This window comes from Athalia rosae, chromosome 1 (genome assembly GCF_917208135.1).
Source record: "Athalia rosae chromosome 1, iyAthRosa1.1, whole genome shotgun sequence".
Lineage (NCBI taxonomy): Eukaryota > Metazoa > Arthropoda > Insecta > Hymenoptera > Athaliidae > Athalia > Athalia rosae.
In genome coordinates, this window is record NC_064026.1 from 28,020,882 (window position 1) to 28,047,144 (window position 26,263).

Below are 26,263 nucleotides of genomic sequence, written 5' to 3' on the forward strand. Positions count from 1 at the left end.
CGAGAACAAAAAATGAATGAAAAAAGCAATCGAATTTCCTACCTCGGAGAACGGAAAATACAGTATATGCATGTATGTGTATAGGAATATAATCAGACGAAAAAGATAATAATTAAGAGGTGCAGAAATCGTTAAGTGAAGTTGCACAATAGCGACAATCCCAATCTCAAACATCAAGCTGCACAACCGGCGCAAAAAAAAAACTAAACGATATTATTAACCACGATCCAATTTATGCACCACGCACGTATCTTTTATTATTCATAATTTGGGTAATTGATCGCAATTAGCGATAATGATCGCGAAAAAAATTCCAAAAATAAGTACGAGAATCTTTTTGCTTATACGTAATTGTGTTCAAGCAATAAGATTTGTACGATAAAAATAAAATCGATAGAGCGGAATGTGGCGCGAGAAAACTCAACCAGAAAGCATTACTCCTGTTACGTTTTCGCTCATTTTTTTTTTTTTTGCGTGCCGGTGTAATTACTAAATTTACGCAATTGACCATATTGCCTTATCATCGTTTCGAGCATAACATTCAAAAATATAATACGTATATGTAATTAATAATTAACAGGCGATAAGAATTCTAGTCTAACGATAATAAGAAAAACGAACGACGAGACAGTGCGGTCCTCTTCACCTTTTATTTCCGTCTTCTTTATTATTCTATTTCGTTCTTTCTTTTTGTATTATCGATATCGAACGCGGGGTGGACAGAAGGGATACGTTAGGTGAGTTGTCAACTTGCGGGTGCGGCTCTCACGGAGGCAATCAAGGCGTACTCGTATTGCTACGTATACGGCATTAAGCGTAGAATCATCCTGAAATATGGGGAGATAAAAACAGCGGGCCCTCCTCGGGAGAAACGGTGCAACCTGGTCGAAGTAGGGAGGGAAGGAAAACGAGGTACACTGCACCTCTTAGCGCGCGCAGTTGGCTCAGGTTACGCTATAATATTACCTCTTTTCTTACCCTGCCGGTATATGCCGCGAGTTTTATACCGCAGAAGAAAAAAAAAATAAATAAATAAAGAAACGTCATCTTATTTTCACATACCGTCGCGTATTCGTACGCACTCGTGTACTCGTGCGTATAGGTATCGAAAACAGGAAGACTCCTTCGGGTACTTCAGGATAAGCCTTGTATATCTACTCATATATATTTACTTATTTGTTCATTTTTCATTCATCAATTATTTCGAAAATAATAAAAATAAATAGGAGTTGAAATGAATTTGAATACTAGTTTCTACACCGCGCACATAATCCACGATATTATTTTTTCCCATGTATCCACATTACCTAATTTAACGTCGCGTCGTGGTAGGTATTTGAAAGTTGGTTTTCTTCTTTCTTACGTTTTTATTTTATTTTTTTTCCATTTTCGTAGCCAGCAAATACATCGGATGCACGTACAATGTATATGCATGAGAAATCCTTACGCCCACCGCGAAGCGATTCGGAAGAAAAAACGAGAGAACAAAATAAGAACAAAGAAAGATGAGAAAAAACGAAAATTTGTGAACCGTGTGATAATTAAGGGTGAAGTTAAATCCTGAAAATATAATTAGACGCGGGGTATTAGGAACTGGATGCTGAGGTAATAACCTTCTAAAGCTCGTATCTGTCCGGAGGAAAGTGTTGAGTTGAGATAATGCTTTAAAACACGTCTCTATCGAGTCGAGGGATCTTCCTCCTCCGCCTTATATTTTCATCGCGGTGCGTCGACGTGTCGACCGAGTCTTCTCGTCTTCTCGTCTTCTCGTCTCCTACTTCTTGATATGTATGAAAAGAATATATACCACACGCGTGTACGGATGTGCACGTACGCGGTATACAGTCGTACACGAGTGCATATAACCTATCTGCACACTTGCAGCAGAAGGAGAAGTAGCAGTTCTTTTGCTTAGCTCGCCTCATTTCTTCTTCTTCTTCTTCTTCTTATTATTATTTCTTATTTCCTTCTTTCCCTGCGCAGCAGCTCAGCTCCACCAACTATCCTCATAAACTTGCCGTTTTACCGCACCTCACGGCATATTTACAGCATTTAAATATATTTACGTTCACCTTTCGGTTCTTCTTTTATTTTAGCTTTTCACATCTCGCCCTTTTTTTTTTCTCTCGTCTTTTTCTCTCCTTCTCCCTACTGATCCTCATACGGGATGCACACTTCTAAATTAAGTCACGCGTGAGATTGTCCGGCTCGCGAGGCGCCGCCTCTCATATCCTACTTGTACACGGAGATGCGTATATAATATATTCTTTTTGTCGCTTTTCCGGTTTCTAATTAAATTGCTCCTCATCTCGACATCCCCGCCCGTTTACCCTTCTTCCTTTTCTCTACCTAGTCCACTCCACACTCCACACCACGCTATTACCTTTCCATACGATCTCCTTTAAACCGATCTTCGAGCGAACCGTCTAATTGGTAATCAAATGCGATCTCACACCGGCGATTCCCAGCATCCCTTCGAGATTTGAAAAAAGGAAATAATAAGAAGAAAATAAAAAGAAAATACACGCTGCTCTCTGCATAATTATCAACAACTAACTTCTCAACAACTTGATCCCTGAATCCCTATTTATATACATATATACGTGAAAAATTCAAGCACGGCTAATGATTGTTTCTCGGTTCTTTTTTTCTTTCTCTTCGTTCTCCTCGTTTTATCAGACACCCGTATTACCTATATTACAGACTAGCTATCGTGAAAAATCCCAAGACAAAAATTATTTTCCAAGAACAAGTCTTCGATGCAAAAAATAGAAAAAAAAGGTTCGAATCAATTTTTGAATTGACTTATTGGGCCGATTTTTCGAAACGGCGGTTGGTTACAGACTGCTGAGATTTATTCTGCGAAATTTCAGCAAAAATTTTGCACACAAATCTGCTGAGATAAAAAAATACAACGCTGTACCAAAAATAATCTGTTGTAAAAGATGAGACATAAAAAATTTTTGGTCGAATCTCTCGGTTTTCTCGCTTACTCGGGGGGTGGAGGGGAGGAGACAGGAAGTTGTCCGGACAACAAAGGGTTTCAGAAGGTCGAAATAATGTACACGCGGCGTTATCTGCCTGTGTGTAGATGTAAAAAGAAAAAAAGAAAACCAAAAAGAAGGGATGAGTGGCGCAGTGACTCGAAAGGTATAATATGCATACGAAGCTATTTTGTATTCGAAGGGGCAGCTTTATGCTGCAGCGAGTTGTGGGGACGTCATACCAACACGTAGCAACGGTACGCTACATAGAGCGACGGAAAACGAAGCGATCACGCCGTGCGATGCGATGCGATGCCACTGTGACATCTAAATATGCCGAAGACACCCGTGCACCTTCAGCTATGTACGTTATACATACCTATATGTAGCTACATACCTACGTTACATACGTTATACTAACTTCGCGTCCGTTCCCCGCGCGCGTACAGTCGATAAAATGAAGCCATTTGACTATACGCCCGTGCAGAATTGTAGGGGCATTAAACCAACACCGGCAATACTCGTTTTGCACATTTATACGTACGTATTACACTTACAGTCCTACCCTACACGGAGAAAAATACTAATCTAAATGTTTCGGAGTTTATAAGCGCGAGATCATATCCCGCAGCCGCGTAATATACTCACTCCGTGGAATTGAAAAAAAAAAAAAACGAAAGAAGAAAAGAGAGAAAAAAAAAACAAAGATTATCAACGAAGTGCATACAGCCGTATCCTCCGGGAGAGGTAGGATATAAAGTTTGAGATCTGTGAGTTTTGCGTCGAGGAAAGATGCGCCTGAAATAATATTATATGTTAAAGGAAAATTATATTCGTAGGAATTTTTCGATCCAAAACCTAGGCTGTACGAAGAATAAAGTAATCGCGATAAAATATGTTGCAAATATGTACGCGTAGTTAAAATGTGTAGTCTAATACCGAAGGAAGGAGATTCTGGAATTTTTATATCGAAATTGGAAAATAAGAGATTTCGATAAATTTCTGATCGAAATATATATCAATTGCCGCGGTTCGCATTAGCGACTCGAACACCTGTGCGGAAATAGAGAGAAGAACGTTCGAAAATCAAATAAAATGGAATTAATAGAGAAGTAGAGTAACGACACTTATACACCGAAATGTGAACATTATTTATACGTTAATTAGGTGTCAACGCGTGTCATAAAGATAATGAACGTTAATAACAGTTTATACGCGCGAGATTTGGAGGGATCTCCTCAATAAGATGCACGAGTTCATGTAGACGTGAAAAAAAAAAAAGAAGAAAAATATCAAGAAAGTGAGCAAACGCGCAAGATATTTGTGATTTTTATCTAACTTTCATCGGGTTTAAAATATATTCGCGTCAATCGAAGCGAGATTTAAAGGAGATATAGAGAGAAAAAAATTGTCTCCTTTCGAATGAAGAAAAAACCGATTTATTCACCCATATCGCATTGACCCGCACGCAATTAATTTGAATAATATTCACCTTTTCCTCTTTTTGTCTTTTTTTTTTTTATTTCTTTCACACATACGTGATTTCAACCTAAGACCGGTATATACGTAGGTAGGTGAATATATTCGCAGGCAAATAAAAATCTGCAAGAAACGGTGCGATTTTAAGAGCCGATTCTCTTATGATTTAATGCAAATTGACCTTTAGTTCGGTCGCCATCGATCGGGAGGATCGGGACCACGAGAGTTTGTGTAAATTCAAGTTCGAGATCGTTAGCGAATCGTTTAGCGGAGCTAACAGGTTGCGGAAACTTTTGATAACGAAATGAGTATACTCGATAGCGATGCGGTTTTGTGACACGAGAATTCCTGTGAGTCTCATCAAAATCTTCTTCTTCGATTCATATAAACGTGATTTTCGTTAATTTTTTTTTCTCAACTATACCGTGAACTATAAAAATGAAAAAAAAAATAAAATATGATCCATATCCAATTAAAACACCATGGGTGGGTTAGAAGATCGTTGAAGTTCAGGTGTAGAAATTCCTCATTGTGTAAAAATTTTTGAAAAACGAGCCAAGGAATTGAGTCGCGAGAGAGCGGCCAAAAATGAAAGCATCTGTTTCCACAATAAATCCCCCGCTGATTCGAACTAATAGGTTTGAGCTGTTACAACGAAAAATGACGTGCGAGATATTTTCATTTCAAACGATTCCGGCCGCAGTGTTACAGATCTATGAACCCCATAGAAATGAATGATGGAAAACGGATATCGTTCCATATCGTGCAGAAAATTATATGAAGCTAGATAAGCGCAACGGATGAGTTCGTAGGTTTCGTAGGTGAGTTTCGTACGTAGAAATATTTCATACGAACAAAAGATAATCGCCATTTTTATAGTGTGATATACAGTACGCACGGTACACGGTATGTATTTGATATAGTCGGAGGCATTTGGTTCAAGGAGATCGATCATTCCTCGTATTTCAGTCTGAATATATATAAGTTCTTGCACGTTATGAAAAACCACAAACCGCCGCCATTACGATATTCCATCAGGTGTAACTTATAGATATACATAAAACTTCTCTTCGCATATTATTCTTACGCTCTTTCTCGATCTTCTTTTTATTATCGTTATTGTAATATTGGTATTATGTTTTCTTTTCTTTCTTTTTTCTTTCTCTCTTTTGCTTCATACATGTGAGAGAATTGCATCTTTTTGCCGGGGGTTACATCGTGATAATAATAATAACCTGCAGTTCCAACCTCACAGTCCGTAACCCGTTTAAATTATAACGTCGAAAAGTTCCGGAATTTTAAATGTCTTATTACAAACGAAACGAATTTTTCGTATGTATATCAGGGTGGGTTGAACAAAAATTTTTTTTTCTATCTGCTTAGCATGGGGGCAGAATTTGTTCCTTATAAAGAAAAGAGAATTTTTCAAATGTGGAAACAATTTTTTACTTGATATTTTGAGGTGGCCCACTCGTTTTTTGAATAAATAATTAATCAAGTGGGGTACTTCCAGTAAAAATAATTTTTCCACCTAATGATTACTCGATCGATTTCATGAGTAGATGATTTTGGCTTTCAGATTTGGATTCCTGAGCTGATTATATGTGAGATTACTCTTGAAGAACCAAAAAAAAAATTCGATTTTTAAGCAAAAAATAAATCATTTTTTTAATTGGGTTTAACACGCTTTTCTTACGTATTTTGATCTCAGGAATCCGAATCTAGAAGAAAAATTGATCTATCTCTAAAATTGACCGAGTTATCGCCAATTTTCAGCTTTTGGGGGTCAAAAATAAATAATTGACTTTTCAGTCTATATTAATGTAATTTGAGCTCAGGAATCCGAATCCGAAAGAAAAATTGATCTATCTGCAAAAATGACCGAGTTATCCCCATTTTTTCGCATTTTTGACCATAAAAATGGAGATATCTCGAAGGGAAAAAATCGTAGCTGAATTTGGACAACGGATTCGTGTTCCTGAGGTCAAACTACGTAAGAAAAGTGCCATACGATCAATTTCAAAAAATAAAAATTTTTGGCCAAAATTTGAAAAAATCGTAAGGGGTACCCCTTGGAAAAATCTCAAATTTTGGTCAAAAATTTTTATTTTTTAAAATCGATCGTATGGCACTTTTCTTATGTATTTTGACCTCAGGAACACGAATCCGTTGAGAAAATTGAGCTACGATTTTTTCCCTTTGAGATATCCCCAAATTTATGCCAAAAAAGGCGAAAAAATGGGGATAACTCGGTCATTTTTGAAGATAGATCAATTTTTCTTTCGGATTCGAATTCCTGAGCTCAAATTACATTCAGATAGACTGAAAAATCAATTTTTTATTTTTGACCCCAAAAAGCTGAAAATTGGCGATAACTCGGTTAATTTCAGAGATAGACTAATTTTTCTTTCAGATTCAGATTCCTGAGGTCAAAATACGTAAGAAAAGCATATTAAACCCAATTAAAACAATGGTTTATTTTTTGCTTAAAAATCGAATTGTTTTTTGGTTGTTCAAGAGTAATCTCACATATAATCAGCTCAGGAATCCAAATCTGAAAGCCAAAATCATCCACGCATGCAATCGATCGAGTAATCATTAGGTCGCAAAAATTTTTTACTTGATATCTTGAGGTAGCCCACTCGTTTTTTGAATAAATAATTAATCAAGTGGGGTACTTTCAGCAGTAAAATTTTTTCGTCAACCCACCCTAATCTATATGTACCATTTTTTTTTGTTCGTTTTTCACGGCGTGTATATGATTGCATATCGATGTTTAACGCGAACTAAACGATTCTTGAAAAAACAAAATGAAAGGTAGGAAAAAAAATTAAATAAATAAATCGATCGAAAATACAAGGAACGAAACCAGAGAGCGGAAGTTAATTAAGCTTTCGTCCGCTGTGTATTGTCTTTGATAATGAGTAGAGAAAGATAAAAAAGATAAAGTAGAGGAAATAGAAGTTTGTTCGTACGTACGGATGACATGTGTGGGCACATGTCTTTCGCACTTACCTACGCGCGCCGATACTTGTGTGTGTATGGTATAAGAATCGTATATGATATAGTGCGAAAAGGTCGTATACGTATACAGGTATGTAGAGTGCTTCGGCACGATTGCATCTGAGATATACGAGTAAAGATAGACACGCGAACTATTTTGTGGTCTATAAATAAGTTTCGTATACGTATAGACCACACTGTTATGCGGCGTACGTACGCACGTATAATCTACACTGGAGGCGGATGAAGTGCAATTACAGGGAGTAAATATGAAGATGAATTTGCTGATTGCGTTTCTGCTAATTATATTTATAAATACGAACAAAGTGCAGTCGAGATGAATCAATCGAAACAAATTAAAGAAAATTTCAATGCTTGGGAAGTCTCTCATCAGGGTGTTCGAAATTTTCCTTCACCGTAAAAAAATTGTGTTATTCAATTTCTACTTAACATCATTCGCACGAGTAAAGACTAATTTTTGAGCGCGAATTTTAATATTCAAAAGTTGCCAGAGGCGCCTAAAATTTTTTTCTCTGCAGTTTAATCGCGTAATTATTCCGCTCGTTAATTTTCTTTTTATCTATCCGTAAACGGTGTGGAAGAGGCACGAGATATACATCGGTAAAGGTTGAAGGAATTAAATGGAAACCGACGATTTTATCATTCAGTTTGTTTGATTTGATTATTTTTTTACTTTCTATATACTTTCTCTTCTTCCCAGTACAGAATAACGTTGTATCCCATCCCTTCGGAGTTTCATGAAGGGTCAGGTTTCGGTATTAAGCTTAAATTTCAGAATCATCTCAATACGCTTGGACAATCTATAATTGTATTATAACCGCACAGATAACAGATGAGGACGATTAAATCAACCGATTGAATTTGCTTTACCGTTTCGAACGAGAGACGAACAAATAGAGAACATTTTGCCGTCGTTATGGAGTACCGGTAAAGGCAGAAAAAATAAAAAAAAGATCCATGTTAATTTATAGCCTGTGTACACTGTATAATTCGACTTTTAGCCGGGGTCAGCAGGAGCTGCGACCTTTCTAGCTTCATCGTAGGTAAGACTTGCGTTAATTTGTACGTACGTACATCCGACGTACGGAGGTGGTATGCATATATGGCGAGTACGTACGTACATAGGTATGTAAGTACACATATGTACGTACGTACGTATAGTGGTAGATACAGATAGTGTGTCTATAATATGTCTAAAAGAAACGTTATTATATTTTATGCCGTCGGTCATACATCTTTGATCCTCACCTCATCTCATCTCATCTCATCTCATCTTCCCTCCTTTTTATTCGAGGTATTACGCACTTTGTGCATATATATATATTATTATGTACATCTGGTAAAGAAAACGAGCTGTCAGCTATAGCCAATTTACTTTTAAAATAACCTAATCAATCATTAATCACCGCATAGATCCTGGCTAGCGATCCATGCTATATGGTAATTATTTACCGAACTATAATGTAGATAATAAAACTCCGCCAAATTCTTTTATCTCTTCATCAATTTTACGTATAGATATATACGTGTATACGAAACTGTACATCATACATCTATCCGTATCTAATATGTATGTTTGTCCGTCAAGTGAATACAGTACTTTGAAAAAATGATTGATTCGGATGAATGCGGTGTGTATAGAGTACGTTTGATCTATATAGCAATGAATAACGTACGTAAAACAATATACACATAGTTTTGTAAACGGTGAAATTTTCACTTACTGTTAGTTCGCAAAATCGCAGATAATTATTTTATCGTATTCCGTTTTTCTTTCTCTATTTTCGAAATAAATTTCTCTACTTCTTATTTATTTGTCGGATATCAGAATTTTGTAATAATATCAGATATGCCTAAGCTGGTGAGTTGATACAATATACATCCAATACTTTGCGGAGCGAAAAAGACGGAAATAAATATACCAATATATACTTATCATATGCAGACGACAGTTAAATATTTTTCCCGTACATATATGTAATAATGATAATGAAAAGACATTTTTTATCCGATCCATTACCGTATAAATGCAGGTTATATGTACATACACACGTTGCGAGTATAGATTAGGATCTCGGATAATAAATAAAATTTCTCATAACAAAAATATTTAGTAAATAAAATCATGTCAAGCCGGTTTTTTGAAGTAAAACGGTTTTTTGTTTCTTTTCCTTTTTTTTTTTTTGTATCATCGCAATCAGGATAATAAGATAATTTTGCTGCAGGTAAACACAAACAAATTATCTAGCAAATGTCACGATTTGACATTTCGGAAAAACGAAAAATTTTAACGCACAAAAAAAAAAAAACCCAGAAAAAAATCAACCGTCCGAAAGATCGTACTCGACACAGCGCAAAAGTCGCGTCAATCTTCTCGCCTGCGCGGGCATTGAGATCCCTTGACCCTCGCGCCTGAGAGTTCCCCGATTTTCTTCTAATATAAATACGCTCGGTTAATGGAGAGGAAGTACGGTAGTTTTAAGCGTAAAAAGTGGTCAATGAATTCTCAGATTACGTTACGGACGAGCGACCGTTATTGTTCGTTTTTGAATCACTTCGGAACACCGCGTTTTTCTTTGTTTCTTTTTTTTTTCCATCGAAAAATTAATAACGCGACGCGCGCGAAGGGTATCCGCCTGTCGAAGATTCGCGACGTACGTGTTCTCAGTTCGAGAAGTGTTTTTTTAATCGTGCTTTTTTGAACTCTTGCGAATGAGAAAACCAAACAAACTCACCAGTATAGCACCAAGCCGGCCAGACGACAGGGCTCTCGGTGTCAAGCTCCCTCATCCTCTCAACGACCCGCGGACATCGCCACTCCGGTCGTCCTGGCGTCGTAGTCAAAATGTCCAGTTTGTTGAATGTTCAGTAACTCGTCAACGACTGATTATTAAAAAAACGCTTCTCTCTCGATCCGATATAAATCGCGCTAAGGTTTAATCACAGCTATAAAAATCCGGAAGGGTCGCATCAAAGGTACAAGGGCAATCCTTCAGTCTTCCCGCGTGGAAGATGACAACATTAAACGAGGCGCTGTCGTGGGCGGAAGGAAGAGAAAATAAAAAAACACGATCTTCTTCTTCTTCTTCGTCTTCTTCTTCTTCCTCTTCTTCTTATTCAACGACCTTGCCGCTCGGTTGTGTTATTTGTGGTGCACCTGTCCGAGTATCCCACGGTTCGAGAACTGTCACTTAATTAGCACCGTGGATCGTTGTTCATTCGTATAGTTCGTAAAACGAAGGCGTTCTCTCCCTCGACGTAGCACGATGTAGTTTTTTTTAAATTATTTTATCCACTATCCCGCCAGAACTACGGCAGCCGATACGCCGACGAGTACGACGATGACTATGATCGATAATTTATGAAAATTTGGTCATTAGACCGCATCGTCGTCTACTCGTCTCGATCGCGATGGTCGTCATATTGATCACCGAGAGGATCTCGTTTCCCAAGGAGTTGACTTTTTTTTTCAACTTCTCCCTTCCCCTCCTCGGTATCCCGACACGAGATCGAATTGTTCCAGGCACAAAACACTCTACATGGGTATTCAAAAATTCCACCAGTCAACTTCAACTTTTTCAAGTTCTCTTATCAACGAACACCGCGTGTTACGCGTCGAGTAGATTCGCGAGGCAACAGACCTCCGTTCGCTGATTAGTCTGTTGAAACAACTGATATTCTCTATTCGTGTTATAGAAACGAGGAAATATTCAAACGTTTCTTTTAGTCATGATATGAAAAATTTAATCAGGTTATCATGTCAAAGATATCGTTGTGTATCAGTGCAGGTGAAGTACGTCACTTTCAATTATTTATCTATATATAGGTATGGATACGTGTATCACATCCGTACAAATAGCTGTGTCAGTTGGTATAAAAATATAAAGAATTCGGCCGGTCCAGGATTAGATATATCGCACGAAATCTTTTTCACCTGTTTATCGTGTGTTATATTACGTAAAATACGTTAGTCACAATGACGACGACGTTGGGACGGTTTCCTTTAATTCATTATGATTGATAACACTTTTCGCCTGTGTACGTCGTACGTGGAATCGGCACACGTGGACGGATCTGTGTATATATTGTATATGGTACGTGTGATACGCGACGATGCTCCACAGAGGATCACAGGAGAATGAAAATTTTCAAACTGGAATCACTTTCGACGACGATAACACAAGTCGCATTCAGTTTATCGATGGTACGAATAACGTTCTACGTTTCGATAAAGGTGGCACGCACAGTATAATTTTTTTATACGATGTACGGAGAAAATTTCAATAAATGAAAAAACCAAACAAACACACCGCCGGGTTCACCCAACATCGATTATTACATCACTGTCTTCCGATGATCGACGATCGTTGTTATTAATATATTAAGAATTTTTTTTTATCTTTCGCATCGAATTATTTATTATCACAAATATCAATGACGTGGAGTTCGTTCGGTACGTTTTATCGGCGACGACGATTCTACGTTGCTATAATATTTGTTTCTCTCTCTCTCTCTATTTTTCTTTCTTTCTCTCTCTTTCTCGTTCTCTCTCTAACTCTCGCAAAGGGACGGAAGAAAAGATTAGAAAAATAAACCAAATCGAAAACGAAACGACAACAATTAACGAAGTGTTACGTGCATTTTATTGCAAGCGGTACATACATGCGAAGTGTCGATACGAACAACGAAAATTGGTTGCGGGCTATTTTTGCGGTATGCGTATACGTGCGTCGATGTACAAATCGCATGTGTATTATGTAGCAAAATTTAAGAGCACAGGTTTGCGAGAGCGGCAGCACTTAGGTCGGTGCACCTGCCGCGAGGGTCCGCGTCGGAATGGGAGCGGGGCAGCGGGCAGCAGGTAGGCAGGCCCTGGCCATCAGGTTAGTTAGGTGGGGAACGGTCACATGGGGAGTTAAACGCGGGCCACACGGACCTCTCCATCTCCTCGCTACGGAGTAGGAGAATCGAAAGAGGTGTAGAGAGATTCAGAGACGGGGAGAATAGTTGTACACCTCTGCAGGTAGCTGTACGTACGACGGGCAATAATAACGGCAGTAAAAATTGGGGCGTTATCCCCAAGGTTCCAGCTTATCGGAATGTGATTCGAACGAAAATAATGACTTTCCTTCGTTTCTTGGCTCGCTGATGAAATGATTCTTTGCCCTTTATTCGCTAGCCGCTTTTAGCTCTGAAAGGGTCCAACTAGATCTTGGTTTCGTAGGAAATTTAACGGATCAGAAAACTAGTTAGGAACCTTGAGGTCCTAGCGATTTGGAAGTATGTACCATCCCCACTCCACACAGGACTTTGGATCGAACGATTGATCTTACACGAAATGATGTAAAAAATGACATCGTCAGCCAATTAAGATCATAAGTATAGAAGATGGTAACTTCTTATTGTTAGAGTTACGTTGGAAAGGTTGACCATTGATCGATAGATTATTCGATCAATTATATTATAGATGGCAATGATTTTTGTTAGATCATGAAAAACAGGTTCAATGAAATTCTGCTCGTTATATACGAGGTAATCGGTTTATACTGGTCCACATGAAGGTATTTGGAAAAAAGAGTGGGGTTTCTTGCGATTTGAAATTGTATTTCGGGAGGAGAATCTTTACAATTTCACGACTAAAGAAAGGTAAATGATAAGCTTTGTTTACACCTCATGCCGCAATTTTTTAGCTTGGAGCATTTTTTGAACGGTTCATTTTGCAGGCGAATCAGTCGCCTTTCCTCATTTTTTCATACCTCAGTTATACCTGATTCATTTCTCGATTGTCCATCACTTTTCATCGTAGCTTAGGATTTGAAAATTGAATTTTCCGTCAAGATGTTACGCATTACAGTTTTCGCCATGAATTTGACAAAATTCATCTTTCGCATGGACGACGGTTGGTGGTGTTCCACGGGTACGAAGCGACCAGATAGTTTTGTTCGAGGATATGGAGAATGAGATTTGAGAAGCACATAATAATATCGCGTGTCGCATGCCCCGGAGCTGATCCGACGTCGAAAAAACGTCTTAAAAAAAAAAAGGTAGGTAAAACAAAAAGGAAAGAAAAATGCCGCGCGATCTTTTCTGCAGGTTAGGTAAGGTCGTCTCGTTGGGTCATCATAAAAGGTCTTCGAGACAAAGGATCTCCTTGAGAGGAATATAACCGGTGAAGCATATAAGAGGTTACACATATATATATATATATATATGCATGTGTATGAATCCATATCTATCGTAAGGCGAGTACCCTAAAAAGACGGTGTTGTTTCGTTTTACTTTTTGGTGCTTGTTTTTTATTTTCCGTTTTGTTTCTGCTATCTGAATTCCATACGCAGCTAATTTAAAAAATTATCTTTCAAACGAATCAGCCCGCACCTTATATCGCATAGGCCATTACATGTTCGCACGTTATGACAAAATGGCGACCGCCATGTGAAATCGGCGTTTACAACTAACGTCCGGACTTATATCACTTGTGTATAAACCGTACACGCATCGTCCATCTTTGTTTAAATTCATTTTTTATCCTTCGGAGTCCCGTAATTGAAAAAGGTCATCGTACGTCTCGAGGGCACATATTTATCCTCAAAATCGGAGCCGGTACAGATGCCTACACCCATGTGCGGTGGCGTTGCGGTCGAACGTATATTTATTCCAATGATTTACGACGCGCGTATAGAGGTCCGTACGCGAGTTCCTCCCCTGAATTCCCACCCAACCCCACCCCGCTGCACCCCAATCGAAAAGAAGAAGAATCTCGCAGAGGGGGCTCAAGAGATGAAGTATTAACATCTTAATACATATTTTTGCGAGAGCGCGCGCGCTCGGTAATTAAGGAGGAATTCGAAGTAAGCGCACTTCAGGATATAACTGTAGCTAGAATGATTTATTACGTTCATCGTATTTTGCAAGCTTCTCCGCGGCGATGCACTTTTTTCTCCGGTGCTTACTGCACTGATAAGATTAGGAATCATACGATACGATATACGCAACATTCCTCCTTATGCTTCTAGCTTTTGCCTTTTCCTTTTTTTTTAATACACGTATACCGTACATAATTAAATATGTGTACGATCTATACCTATATACGGAGTTTTGACTCGCGTCTATATCCTGGATCCGCAGTTATAGAAGATCTTTTGGGAAATTCAGTGATGGTATACGACATACAAATGCGTATGAGGATAGGTATGTATAGGTACGTGAAACATACGAAAGAAGCAGATGAAGAAGAAGGAGAAGAAGAATAAGAGGAAGAAGAAGAAGAAGAAGATTGCGATGGTATAAGGGGGAAGGTATATCCCTGCCCAACTATTAAACCAGATATATCCTCCTTGCGCACTTGTTAAGCGTGTACTGCACGCGTACTACACATTGCCACTTAAAGAGGTATACATGGAAGTGCTCGTGACACGGCGCTGCGTTCCCGGCACGATAATTCTTCTTCTTCTTCATCTTCTTCTTCCTCTTTTTCTTCTTCTTCTACTTCTTCTTCTTCTTCTTCTTCTCTTTCTCTTTCTTCTACTACTTCGTAAGGAATTACGTGTCTAAAATTATACGTTTTCAACGATCAAGAAGGCGCGCGCGCGCCCAAGAAAACTACTTGGCGCACGTAGATATAACATACATGTGTACCTAAATGAAATATAGGTAGATACGTACCATATGATACGCTCGGGGCACACGCGAGCGTGAAACAAAACCCTATTCAATATCTCGACTTGTGAGAATTGCGGAAAAAAAAGAAGAAAGAATCTCCGTTCCTTACGATCTTTTCCCCCAAATGTCGCAGAACCGTTAACGAAATAAAATAAATTCACGAAGATATTGGTCAATCCACCGTTACGAAATCACATATACTGACTTGGGAAAAAAGTGACAAAAATAAAAAAATCATAAAAACGATTGTTGACGGCGAGAATATATTACCTACTGTAAAATTCACCACATGATCACCTAGGTAGGTATATGGTAGGCGTGTGCATATATGCTCATGTACGGCAATTACGTGGTACCGTATTTTTTACACCAAAGTGACAAAGCAGAAAAATTTTACCATAATTGTTACCGAATTAACCGCGGCGCGAGATACCTGTTGTAAAATTACATGGAAATCGCTCTATATTACACCTATGTGCCTTTTTATGATCCAAGCGCATCATGATTTTTCTCTGCGTCTTTCACCTGAGGAAAAAAAAAAACAACAATTTATCTCACGTGGAACGAAGAAACATACGTCATTTTCTCCACTACTGGATGGAATTCCGACCGTAAATACCCTAAGCTAGGATGAATTTTTTTACCCCGTGACATTCAGCTCGCCGTTATCCCGTAGCGCGTAATCCCTTCGAAAAAATTGACAACCTGTCCATCCTCACGAAAGCCGGGTTAACCAGCTCACGTGTATCATTAATGCACAAGCCGGAGCGGAATTGGAGAAAAAGTAAAAATAAATCTCGAATTTCACCGTACTTAATGGATCAACGGATTTTCGATCTTCCCTCTTCCGGCCAGCACCGTATACAGCAGGTAAAACGTTTTCATAGATAAAGTTACAAACAATCGGAGTTCGTATCATCGGCAGATTGTAACCTTTTACGGCGCTGCAGCTGGTGGAAAAAGCTTGAAAATTGAACGGATAAAACGAATCGAAATAACAACGGCAAAATAAGATAAAACGAGACGAGAAGAAGATGGAAAAAGGAATTGAGACGAAGGAAAAAAGGTTTAATCAATTATTCTCACACCCCGCAATCGAAATTGTGTTAACTCTGTAGAGGTGGAGATGCAGCTTGTACGCACACGCGTGACTCGAGATAGGTGCGTACGTTCACCGATGTATTCGAGGTACAAGTTATATATCCATAGAGAAACAAAACACTTCGGAGTCAAAAAGTTAATTGAGACATCGTACCGCCCCGGCACTAAAATCCGAAGAAACGATAGGATATCTCAACGGACAAGAGGATGGTCCGCACTTCGGGGTCCAGAAACGGGTAAATCTGGCGACCGTGCGTATACATGTTCCACGGTAGGATGACGCCGGATGAAAAAGTTGGAGCGAAAGGGACGGAGTGAGAGAGTGTCGCGCCTCGCCCTTTTTAAACCAAAAAAGGTACGTTGGTGGTACACAAAAGCGAGAACCCGAGAGGATAAAACCCACATAAAACCGAGAAGAAACGGAATGCTTCGAAGAAGAAAATTTCGAAGAGGAGGAAGCGGAATAATAAGACGCTAAATGTTGTACACTTTTGTAATATTATCATGCGACGTTTTTATCGATTATTATCACGGATAATTTCTAACGGATCGTCTAATTGTTGTTTACTGAAAAAATTTTCGAACGGTAATGTAATAGATAGAGGGAAAGAATATTTTGAGTCAAGTCTTGAAAAATCAAAAAAAAAAACCTACGATTATTACACCGTAAAGTGCCACCGCGATTAACAACATGGTGCGGAATATGACCATAGATTCTACTTTTGTTCGTCCACATGAAAAAGATGTGGAATAATGTTTGACTTTTTTTTTTTTTTTTTTGATTTTTATACAACGACGTACAACATCATCGACGTACGGCGGTCCACGATTAATACCTAAATGCGTCGTCTTTTTTATTATCTCGTCAAACGACAGATTCTAGGAAAACCAAAAGGAAGGAGAGAAAAATCTATACCTATGATAATAACGATAATGATAATGATGATAATGATATAATATGTTAACGAAAATATCATAAAACGTCGGCAACGTCACAACTAGCTACACGTTCGTATGTAATCGTTTGGTTATATACCTGGCACATATGGGTACAGCTTCGGACAAAATCAGATGAAAAAGGAACAAACGGAAGACGGTGTTTTTTGAAGATATAAAATTTTTTGTAACTCTTGAAGAAAGTGAAAAATTGATGTAATTTCAAATTAGGCGTAAAATCATCGGGGGACATTAAAAAATTTTGTTTGGTAATAATTTTTCTTGGTGTTTTATTATTTATTTAATTTTTTCTTCGATGCACTTTTCAAACATCCCTTTTTCATAATTTTGAAAAAGGGTGTACGTTTCTATAACTGTACCTACTATTCGATAAAGTACATATGTACGCATATATGAAGGTGATACGTATGCGTACATGGTAGTTGGCTGCTGATTGCGATCGATTTGACATTCTGGAGAAAAAAAAAAGGAAAATGATTTCGCGCTACTTATAAATTCTATGGACGATGATTTTATACGCGTATGGTATATTTATGGTAGATACGTATGGGCATATACGTACATAAAGATTTATTACAAACCGAAAAACATCGAAGTCAAAAAACAGCAGCAACTTCACAGCTTGCCACATAGACGAAATTAAGACGTCTATCACTAAATTAAACGCGTCGGTGGGACATCAAACCAAAGTCGTAACTCGGGAATGAAAAAATATTCTACTACAAGTCCGTAGGAATACTTGGAATATATTAATTAACAATCACGTGAGGGTTTCCGATTAACGACACTTTTAGGGCTTCACATAAAAATTCCTCACACTTATACATATACTTATCATTTATAGTGTATTATTATAACTGTAATCGCGTAGTTTGCAAATTTTAGAACCGAATTATTTGTCCAGATTTTAACGATACAGTGGATAAATTACCATAAAACAAAATCAACCATAATCCAATTCCTTTGGATTAAAAAACTATTAAATGCTGCAGTTACCGCCGCCGCTTCGTCCTCATTCTTCTTCTTCTTATTCTTCTTCTCTTATTTCTCCTTCACTTCGTTTTTTCGCTCGGGGTTACCAAAAGTCATTGATAAAATCGGTCGACGTGGTCGAATGAACAGACGCGGAACGTTTCGAATTATTTGTAATTTTTAATGGTTGACTTTTCACCATTTTTTTTATTCCAACTTTTTTTTTTCTTCTACCTGAATGTAATGAAAATCGGAGGAATAATCTGTAACGGGTAAAAAAAAAAAAAAAATTACCCCGAAAATTCGAACGTACGAGCCAACGGGACGATGTATCGGTGTTTGTACGTCGATGGCCAATTAGTAGACAAGACAAATGTAAATAATTGAAATCTCCTCGAATAATTTATAAGATTCGTTATATTTTTTTTCAACCAGTTTAATTTATAGAAAATTCGAAACCGAATCCAGGCACCATCTACCTCTATATAGGGTATGTGGATGAGTACATAAACTAAATACGTATAATGTATATATACGTGTACAGTAAATAGAGGGAGAGGTGGGTAGGAGATTTACGATTAATAACTGCCGGGCTCCATAGAACTGCTGCAATGAAGACATTCGATGGCGATAGAATTTCTTAATATTCACGGCGCCATAGCTGCTGCTGCTGCCACCCGACAGACACCCAACTCGTAAAATACGGATATCAACGCCATAATCGTCGCGCACCGCTCTCCTAATTAGACGTGAGATATACCTACTACGTACATGTCGGTATATAGGAATACGTGTATATATACTCATCATTTACTATACGACAATTTTTGCGAGATATTTTCTAGCACCTAATATAATTTTTCCCTCCCATCGATACGCGTATAGGATCGTGTCCAATAAATTAGAATATTCGTAGACACAGTATAAATACGACATTGCAGGAGAGGCCATTTTGTTTTTAAATATTGATCTTAGAAGTTTCACGATGGGTGCTTCTTTTGCTAGAAGAGAAAAAAACGAAAAAAAAAATGGAAGAATTTATTTGGTGACATAGCTCGTCATTCCCCCGGACAGGTTTCCAATTTTATCCGAAAGTATCAGCCAAAATTAATATATTCCGCGCGATGTTATCAAAAATAACATATTATACCTGTATACGATTTTATGCGCGGGTATACAAGCTGATAGGGCGATGTGCGGACAAGCGTATAAAGTAATTAATCCATCGAATTATTATACATGATACGTATTTTGATGTCTTACTTTTTTCGGATATTTATTTGACGAAAATAAAAAGAAGATGAAAAAATATGTATATTTTACAACTCCGAGAAGGTGTCCCGTTTAACGCTTATATGGGATGTATAATATAATTATGGAATAAAATTAGCAACGAATGAATTACCGTCAACGATATATCAACTGTACGGCGTAATTTACGTCACGAATGGAGAGAAGAAATAAAAAGGCAGAAGCAGAAGAGGGGGAGAAGACGAAGAAGAAGGAACAAGGATTCGCAAAAGTTGGGTAAATCTTATTTCGTCTGATTATTTTTCACGCGTTTCACGGGGCGCTCGAAAGAAAGACGCGTTATTCGCTGGCGGGCGGCGCGGCGCCAGGAAAATTGACTGGAAACGATCCGCATCGGTACGAATTGTTCGCAATTTGGTTTCGAGCGGCGGAACCGCGGCGTGCGAAATATTTTTACATGCGCACACATATATCTCTCCGGTACGGACGGGGTGCATCTGGTGCCCGTACGTACGTACGTAGGATCGTAGTAGACCGCGGGTATAGCACGAGAGAACGGCAACACAAAGTGCAATTTAATAATTTTTGCCTCATAAAATCCGAGGAATGAGCGGAGGTTAAAAATGAATAACTGGAAGAGCGTTCACCTCGCGTCAGCAATTGTCTTGAACTCTGGAAGAAAACTTCTACGGGTACCTATACCCCGTGGACGTATACTACAATGTTGGCTTTCTTACAACTTTGCGCCAATTCTCAAACACTCCGCGGGGCGTACACGGGGTACGAACACGTACGTACGTAGTACCTACGTACACCTCGCGGAACGTTCGAGACAAACGGGCCCCGTTCATTTTTATCTCCTCCGTCGAATGGATTATCTTCGTGTATTTACGAGCGATCGTACCGCGCGGCGAGGACGTGATTTGCCCGCGATGAGAAAATCCTTCTTCGGGAACGAAACGCGCCTCACGTCCTCCCCCCAACAACCGACGCTCACGAAATATCCGAATAGACCCTCGGAAGCGGAAAAAGAAAACGATCCGCCCGATTCCCCAGATGAACTTTTTTTTACTTCCTCGGTGACGCAGAATCGTTTTTACGGGCCTCGATTAATTGTGAAAAATGAAGGAGAAGGGGCTGGGAGTTTGTTGAAAAAATTTTTGTTCGGCGTCCCCGTTCGGCGTCCCGTTCGTATTTTGTCTCGAATGAAATTTGAATCCGATTTGAAGAAAAGCGGCAGCCGACGCGCTTCACGGTGCTGATGATCAAGCGGCGCGAGAGATCCACTTAAGATATAGCTATCGGTAAGTTTGCTAGATGATCAGTCTTTCTGTCGGACTTACAATCTCATTGTACATCACTCACCGGTTGCAAGTTGTACGTACGTGCGTTTGCCCATACGTATTGTATCTAAGATATGTACATAGGTGTACGGAGCGCGGCGCGGTATGGTAGATTTAAACGTTTGTAAATCGGTATTTACGAAGGTACACGCGTGTATTATGTACATCTGTACACCGATCGGGTATCTCAAGTGTAAATCGGTAAATTTCCTACTCATCCAGCGGATCGTTGATTGCTACCACATGATTCCTGATTACACAAGATTCCATCTCGAGCGAACTGCAGCTTATGTGCCGTACATACATCCATTTTCGTATTACTCGATGCAATTAACGAATCGCATGGAGATACGTATTGAATAACTGTACCTCATGTGTACAGTCTATGATTCATTTTCGCGTTCTAAAACAAAGACAACGACAAGAATGATGATGGTAATAGAGGTGATCGAACGAAAGCTCAATTTCCGAAAAGTTTTCTATACGATAAACCGAAATCGACGTGTGATTCGGAACTCGTACAACGCGTAGCGTGAAACAAGAAAATTAGATATCGCGAGAATCCGACACAATTAAAATGATCACACAGCGTCACGTGGTAACAAGAAGTAGATACACGAAACTAGAAACTAGAGACTATGACGCTCCGACGTCGTAAATTACATTAGGAGGAGAATTAGAGAGAATTAAAAAATTTTAAACCAGGCGCGATTGTGATCCGGGTGCGAACGAGCCTTGTATAATAATATTCGTTGCTCGCTATATCATTGTTATAAATAATACTGTTGTTTTTCCAGTTATTCGCGAAGCTTTCTCGCGAGTAACGACGACCGCGACGACGTTCCGATATTTTCGGCGTTGGCGCGCGTTTGAAATTTATAACGATCCGACGAAGGGGACGCGGTATCGATCCGCGTGATCGAGGGATCTTTCTTCCTCGCGTGCACGACGGAAGGAAATCTGCATAAGGGCAGCCATCGCAATTGCGGTAATCTTTACTTCCCGCGCGTTTCAATCGAGTCGGGCGCGAAACCCGAAATGTACCGCGCCGCGCGGAGCTACTCAATGGAGCAGGTATTGCTCGCACTCCTTCCTTCCTTCTCCCTTTCTCTCATTCTCGATCTCCTTTGCTCTCTCTGGCTCCGACGATCGATGTAATCTTCAATCTGGAAAGAACAATCCGTGCGCAGGGGGCGTGGCTCTGTAAAATCGCTGCTGTTACTCCGGCACCGTCGCCAGGTAAGCCGGGAAGCACTTGGCAGTTTCTCTCCTCGAAATCGCTCCAGAATTCCGCAGCTGCTCGATGCTTCGCACGTGTATATGACTCATTATTATCATATACGTATACCCATTGCGGTATACGTTCGAAAAACTATAACGATCGCATATTATCGTTATTTTTCGTTTTCGATGTAGCAGGTAATTGTGATCAGATTGTGAAAAGAAGAAAATCTCATTCGTTTTCTTCACATCTTTTTACGGGACTGCATTTTCCATCGAATGTACCGAAATTTGTGAAAAAAAAAAGTAGAAGAAATTCGGCGACACGCCACATCATTTTTAAACGTAACCTGCCGCTGATCGCAGGAACGAAAAAGAAAGAATTTTCGACTCATTATACAGACGCGCGAGCGCATCTGCGATGAAGATATTATCAAATGCGTGGAATAATAATAATAACAACAAGAAGAAGAATAATGATAATGGTAACAATACATACAACCAACCGTATATAGTAAATTGTGTGTACCCGTACACATTTACACAGTTATATGTGTATATGTATATGCAGCTCCTACGGTATAATATAATAATATATAAGGTAGTGAGATGATATCTGGAGGTTGGTTATCGAAGCGCTGAATGTGGAATATAGTTACCCAGCAGGTATAGGTAGTCGTAATATTATAAGGTATAGAGCCCATTGGCCTATCTGGTTCTCGTTGCACGTACTCCAATGACGCACTTCCGGTCACAGCTGAACCTTGGCCCTGGCCCCGGTGATGATAATCCCCCGAGGCCCCCGGAGGATTCGAGTCAGATTTATCCACCGTGACTTTATGCCCCGTGACGACCTCGCGCTCGCTCGTATACCTATATACCTGTATTTGCTCCTCTTCTCCTCCTTATTCGACATCCTTTTCCAGTTTCTTCTCCAATGTACGTACATGTAGCATCTAGTTTTTAATTCTCTCGTATTATTTATCCTACTCTCTTTCCTGTTTTATTTACTTCGAATTTTATCGCTCTCCTTCTCCTAGTAATAATACGATACGGATATGTGTAATAAGGTGTATGCAAGGAGACCAGAAAAAAAAAGAGACGCAAGGACGCAAGTGTGTGTATACGTACAGTGCACGTGTGTGGATGTTGATATATCTGTAAAATTAAAACGTGGAACAAAATCCATAGAAAACGAACGACGTGCAGGGTGTTGAAAAAACGTACGCGTATATCTCTACCCATGCCGGCTTGAAAGTTCTAGCTGTGCACACACACATACGTATATATAAGCGTAGCTATGTACGTACACGTGTGTATTTATGGTAGCACGGTTTGCCCATCACTGCGGTAATTACTTCGCATCGATGTACCGGGGGATATTGGATCATTATCGGTCGTGCCTCATCTCCCACCTCTTCCTGTTATGTACCGCGTACATCATATAATATCTATATGTATACGTGTCGAGTATGAAAAAAAGGAAGGGCTGAGAGCCTTAAGGGCGTAAATCCACGAAGAAGTGGAGAAACCTCGTATTGTATTTTCGATAGCGAGCAACGATTTTGCATGGAAGTTTTTTTTTCATCGAAAACATCGACGGTTTATGTGCGAGCGATATACTTATGTGATATGTGTGTAACGCATTCGATCGATAACTTTAACGCCTAATCGTGAGACCGTCGTCGATTGCCGGGACACGCCGCGGTGCAGCAAATATTGGTGAGCGAAGAAACGGACGGGGCAGAAGCAGCGCATTCAGGACCCTATCACCTTATACCTCCGCAGGTACGTATATGGTACATAATATATGTGGAGGTAAATACATATCAAATATACGTACATATGTACTTGCTAGCCGTGCATGGGCGTGCCGGGCAAGACCGAAGGAAGACTCCCAAGGCCTACCTCCTCCTCATCCGGGAGCTACCCGTCTCCGCGTGCGCGTGCAGGATATATAGGATATATTTTTTTCATAAACTAAATATATATATATATATTCTCAAGTATATAATATGCCCACGTATCTACCGGTGCGGAAAAAAGGGAAAAAATAATATCGGAGGGATGCAGAGCAAGGATATCACTTATGTGGGCATAATGTAAAAATCGTACGAAAAAGAACAAAGATGGACAAAGTCCGGGAAAAAGAGGTAGAAGAAGGAAAAGGGATCGAAGAAGCTGGAGAGAAGAGTTCATGGGACGTGGACAGTGACTGAGGGAGAAACTCGAGTGTAATTGATGTAATTAATTTAATTTTTCTTAATTTTTCACCTGCACAGAAGCGTTTTTTTTGGATTACCAATTTTCGAATGTCCTTCAAAAATCTCGAGTACCCACATAGTGGTATAGGGGGTCGAATAAAAGCGATGTTCGTTTAATTAAACATTCGGAACTCTATCTTGTTCGACGTTGAATAAAAACCGGTAACCGCTACAACTCTATCTCGATACGATAAAATAAAATATCGAGTGGCTGTAAAGCTGAAAGGGTGTACGAGCCGTTTCACGTCTCTTCGGAACAAGTAAACGCCTAAACGACGTATTTACCTACTTGACAAAAAAAAAATCATTTCGAAAGAGGCGCAAATAACAAAATACAACTCGCGATGTTATTTGAACGACAGAACTTTGACAGAATAATAAAGTTTCAGAAACCGAAGAGGCGTGTATTCCAGGACAAAGTGACAACCACAAGTTGCACACGTCGGGCAATTTTTGTCTCTCTCTTATTTTTCTTTTTTTTTTTTTTCTGGTTACAATTTTAATTTCATTCGAATCGATCCATCGAGCAACACGTATGTATTTTTTTGGCTTATCGGCACCGAGCTTTTCGTCGTATTCGCTTTTTCGTTCTTTGACTGCACAGGCGCTATAAATTATCGATCTTCGATTAATTGACATTCTGCAAAATCGCACCTCACGTGCCTCGCATCGGTGTATTCCGATTCGAATATGGAATCTAATTGCTCAATTGGCATTTGGAAAATATATAGCTACTCGATCGCATAAATATTCCGAGCACAGGTAGGGATATCTCGTCTGGCTCTGCAAGCTCCCTGAAGGAAAAAAAAAAAATGATAATAAATCGAAATTCAAATGAAAATGAAAAAAATAAAAAAAAACAATTCCTTGCCAAAGGTGAAAAAAGAGAGAGAACCAAAATGAAGAAAAAATGGTCACCTGATTTATTGCATCGCGTGCGAATGATCGCGAGACACTTCATTAAAACTCTACGAGTTTTAACATATTCTGCTTCTGTGCGCACCACGCTCTGCAAGTTCATCAGGATATCTATTGGCGTATTTTTACGTGCATGTATCACATACGCACACAGGTATGCATATTTTTGTGGCAAAATAAATGTGCGTGCGGACATGCGTGTGGTATAGCTCGAAAACACTGACGCAGGAGCGAGCGAGTTCCTTGAGCGACTTCGGATCGCTGCGCTGCGCTGCCGCTCGATGATTTTCATCAACGTCTTTATCCGACGATTTTTATGCACCTAGATACACGATTTATTAATAGCTATCTCGATATCGATATTATGTATCGGAACTAGACTGCGGTTCATTTTTTTTTTTTTTTTTTGTCTTTGATTTGATTCGATTTGATTTTTTTTTTTTTCATTTTCCATCTATCTCGTAATTGCACGTTCCGTGGTATAATGCACTGTACATACATAGCGTGACATGTTACACGGTGTGTGTGCAGGTGAAGTTATAGTGGTAGAATGGAAATTCGTGCGTTCGAGCATAAACTATGCGGTTATATTAATTATGAATATCTAAAACGTTCGATCGTAATATATGATTAACGTACGAGCGATGATGAATTCGCGAAGGGTAAATGAGAGAAAAAAAAGCATTTTTTGATTCTCGTGTGGTGGGCGGAAATATTTTTAAAAAATCAAAGGGATTTTCTATCGGTGGTTTAGGTTCGGGATGTCGAAAATGTATCGAGACTCGAAATACACGTACACATATATAATTTATATCTATATAGTGTAGAGACCTCGAGAGAGCATCGGAGTTGAATGATTATAATAATTTGGTTGCCTTTCTAGAATCTTTTTTTTCAAGTTTTATGTACTTCCATACCTACCACTTCTTTCGTTTGCAAAGAATCGAATAAGGAAAGAATTTCACCCCGGGCATGAGACAGACGGACTGCAAGAATTAACTTTACTATTCTGTCGGAGAAATAATTGATCCTTGAAACAAGTATATGGATGTGTAAGTATAGGTGGCGAACGAGTAACTATGTATAA

The 26,263-nt window shown here is 39.2% G+C and overlaps 1 protein-coding gene across 6 annotated transcripts in view; it reads right to left on the bottom strand.

The window, feature by feature from the left end:
• The window catches only part of LOC105692376, a 166,100-nt gene that overhangs the window by 67,390 nt on the left and 72,447 nt on the right, over positions 1-26,263 (bottom strand). Inside the window, exon 1 of one of the 6 annotated variants that reach the window (XM_012411560.3) lies at positions 10,223-12,332. The exons of the other annotated variants lie outside the window; for them this stretch is intronic. Coding sequence (XP_012266983.1) covers positions 10,223-10,277 — 55 coding nt within the window. The 5' untranslated portion in view covers positions 10,278-12,332. Of the gene's footprint in view, positions 1-10,222; positions 12,333-26,263 lie in introns of those variants that run through there. 6 annotated transcript variants of the gene reach the window in all.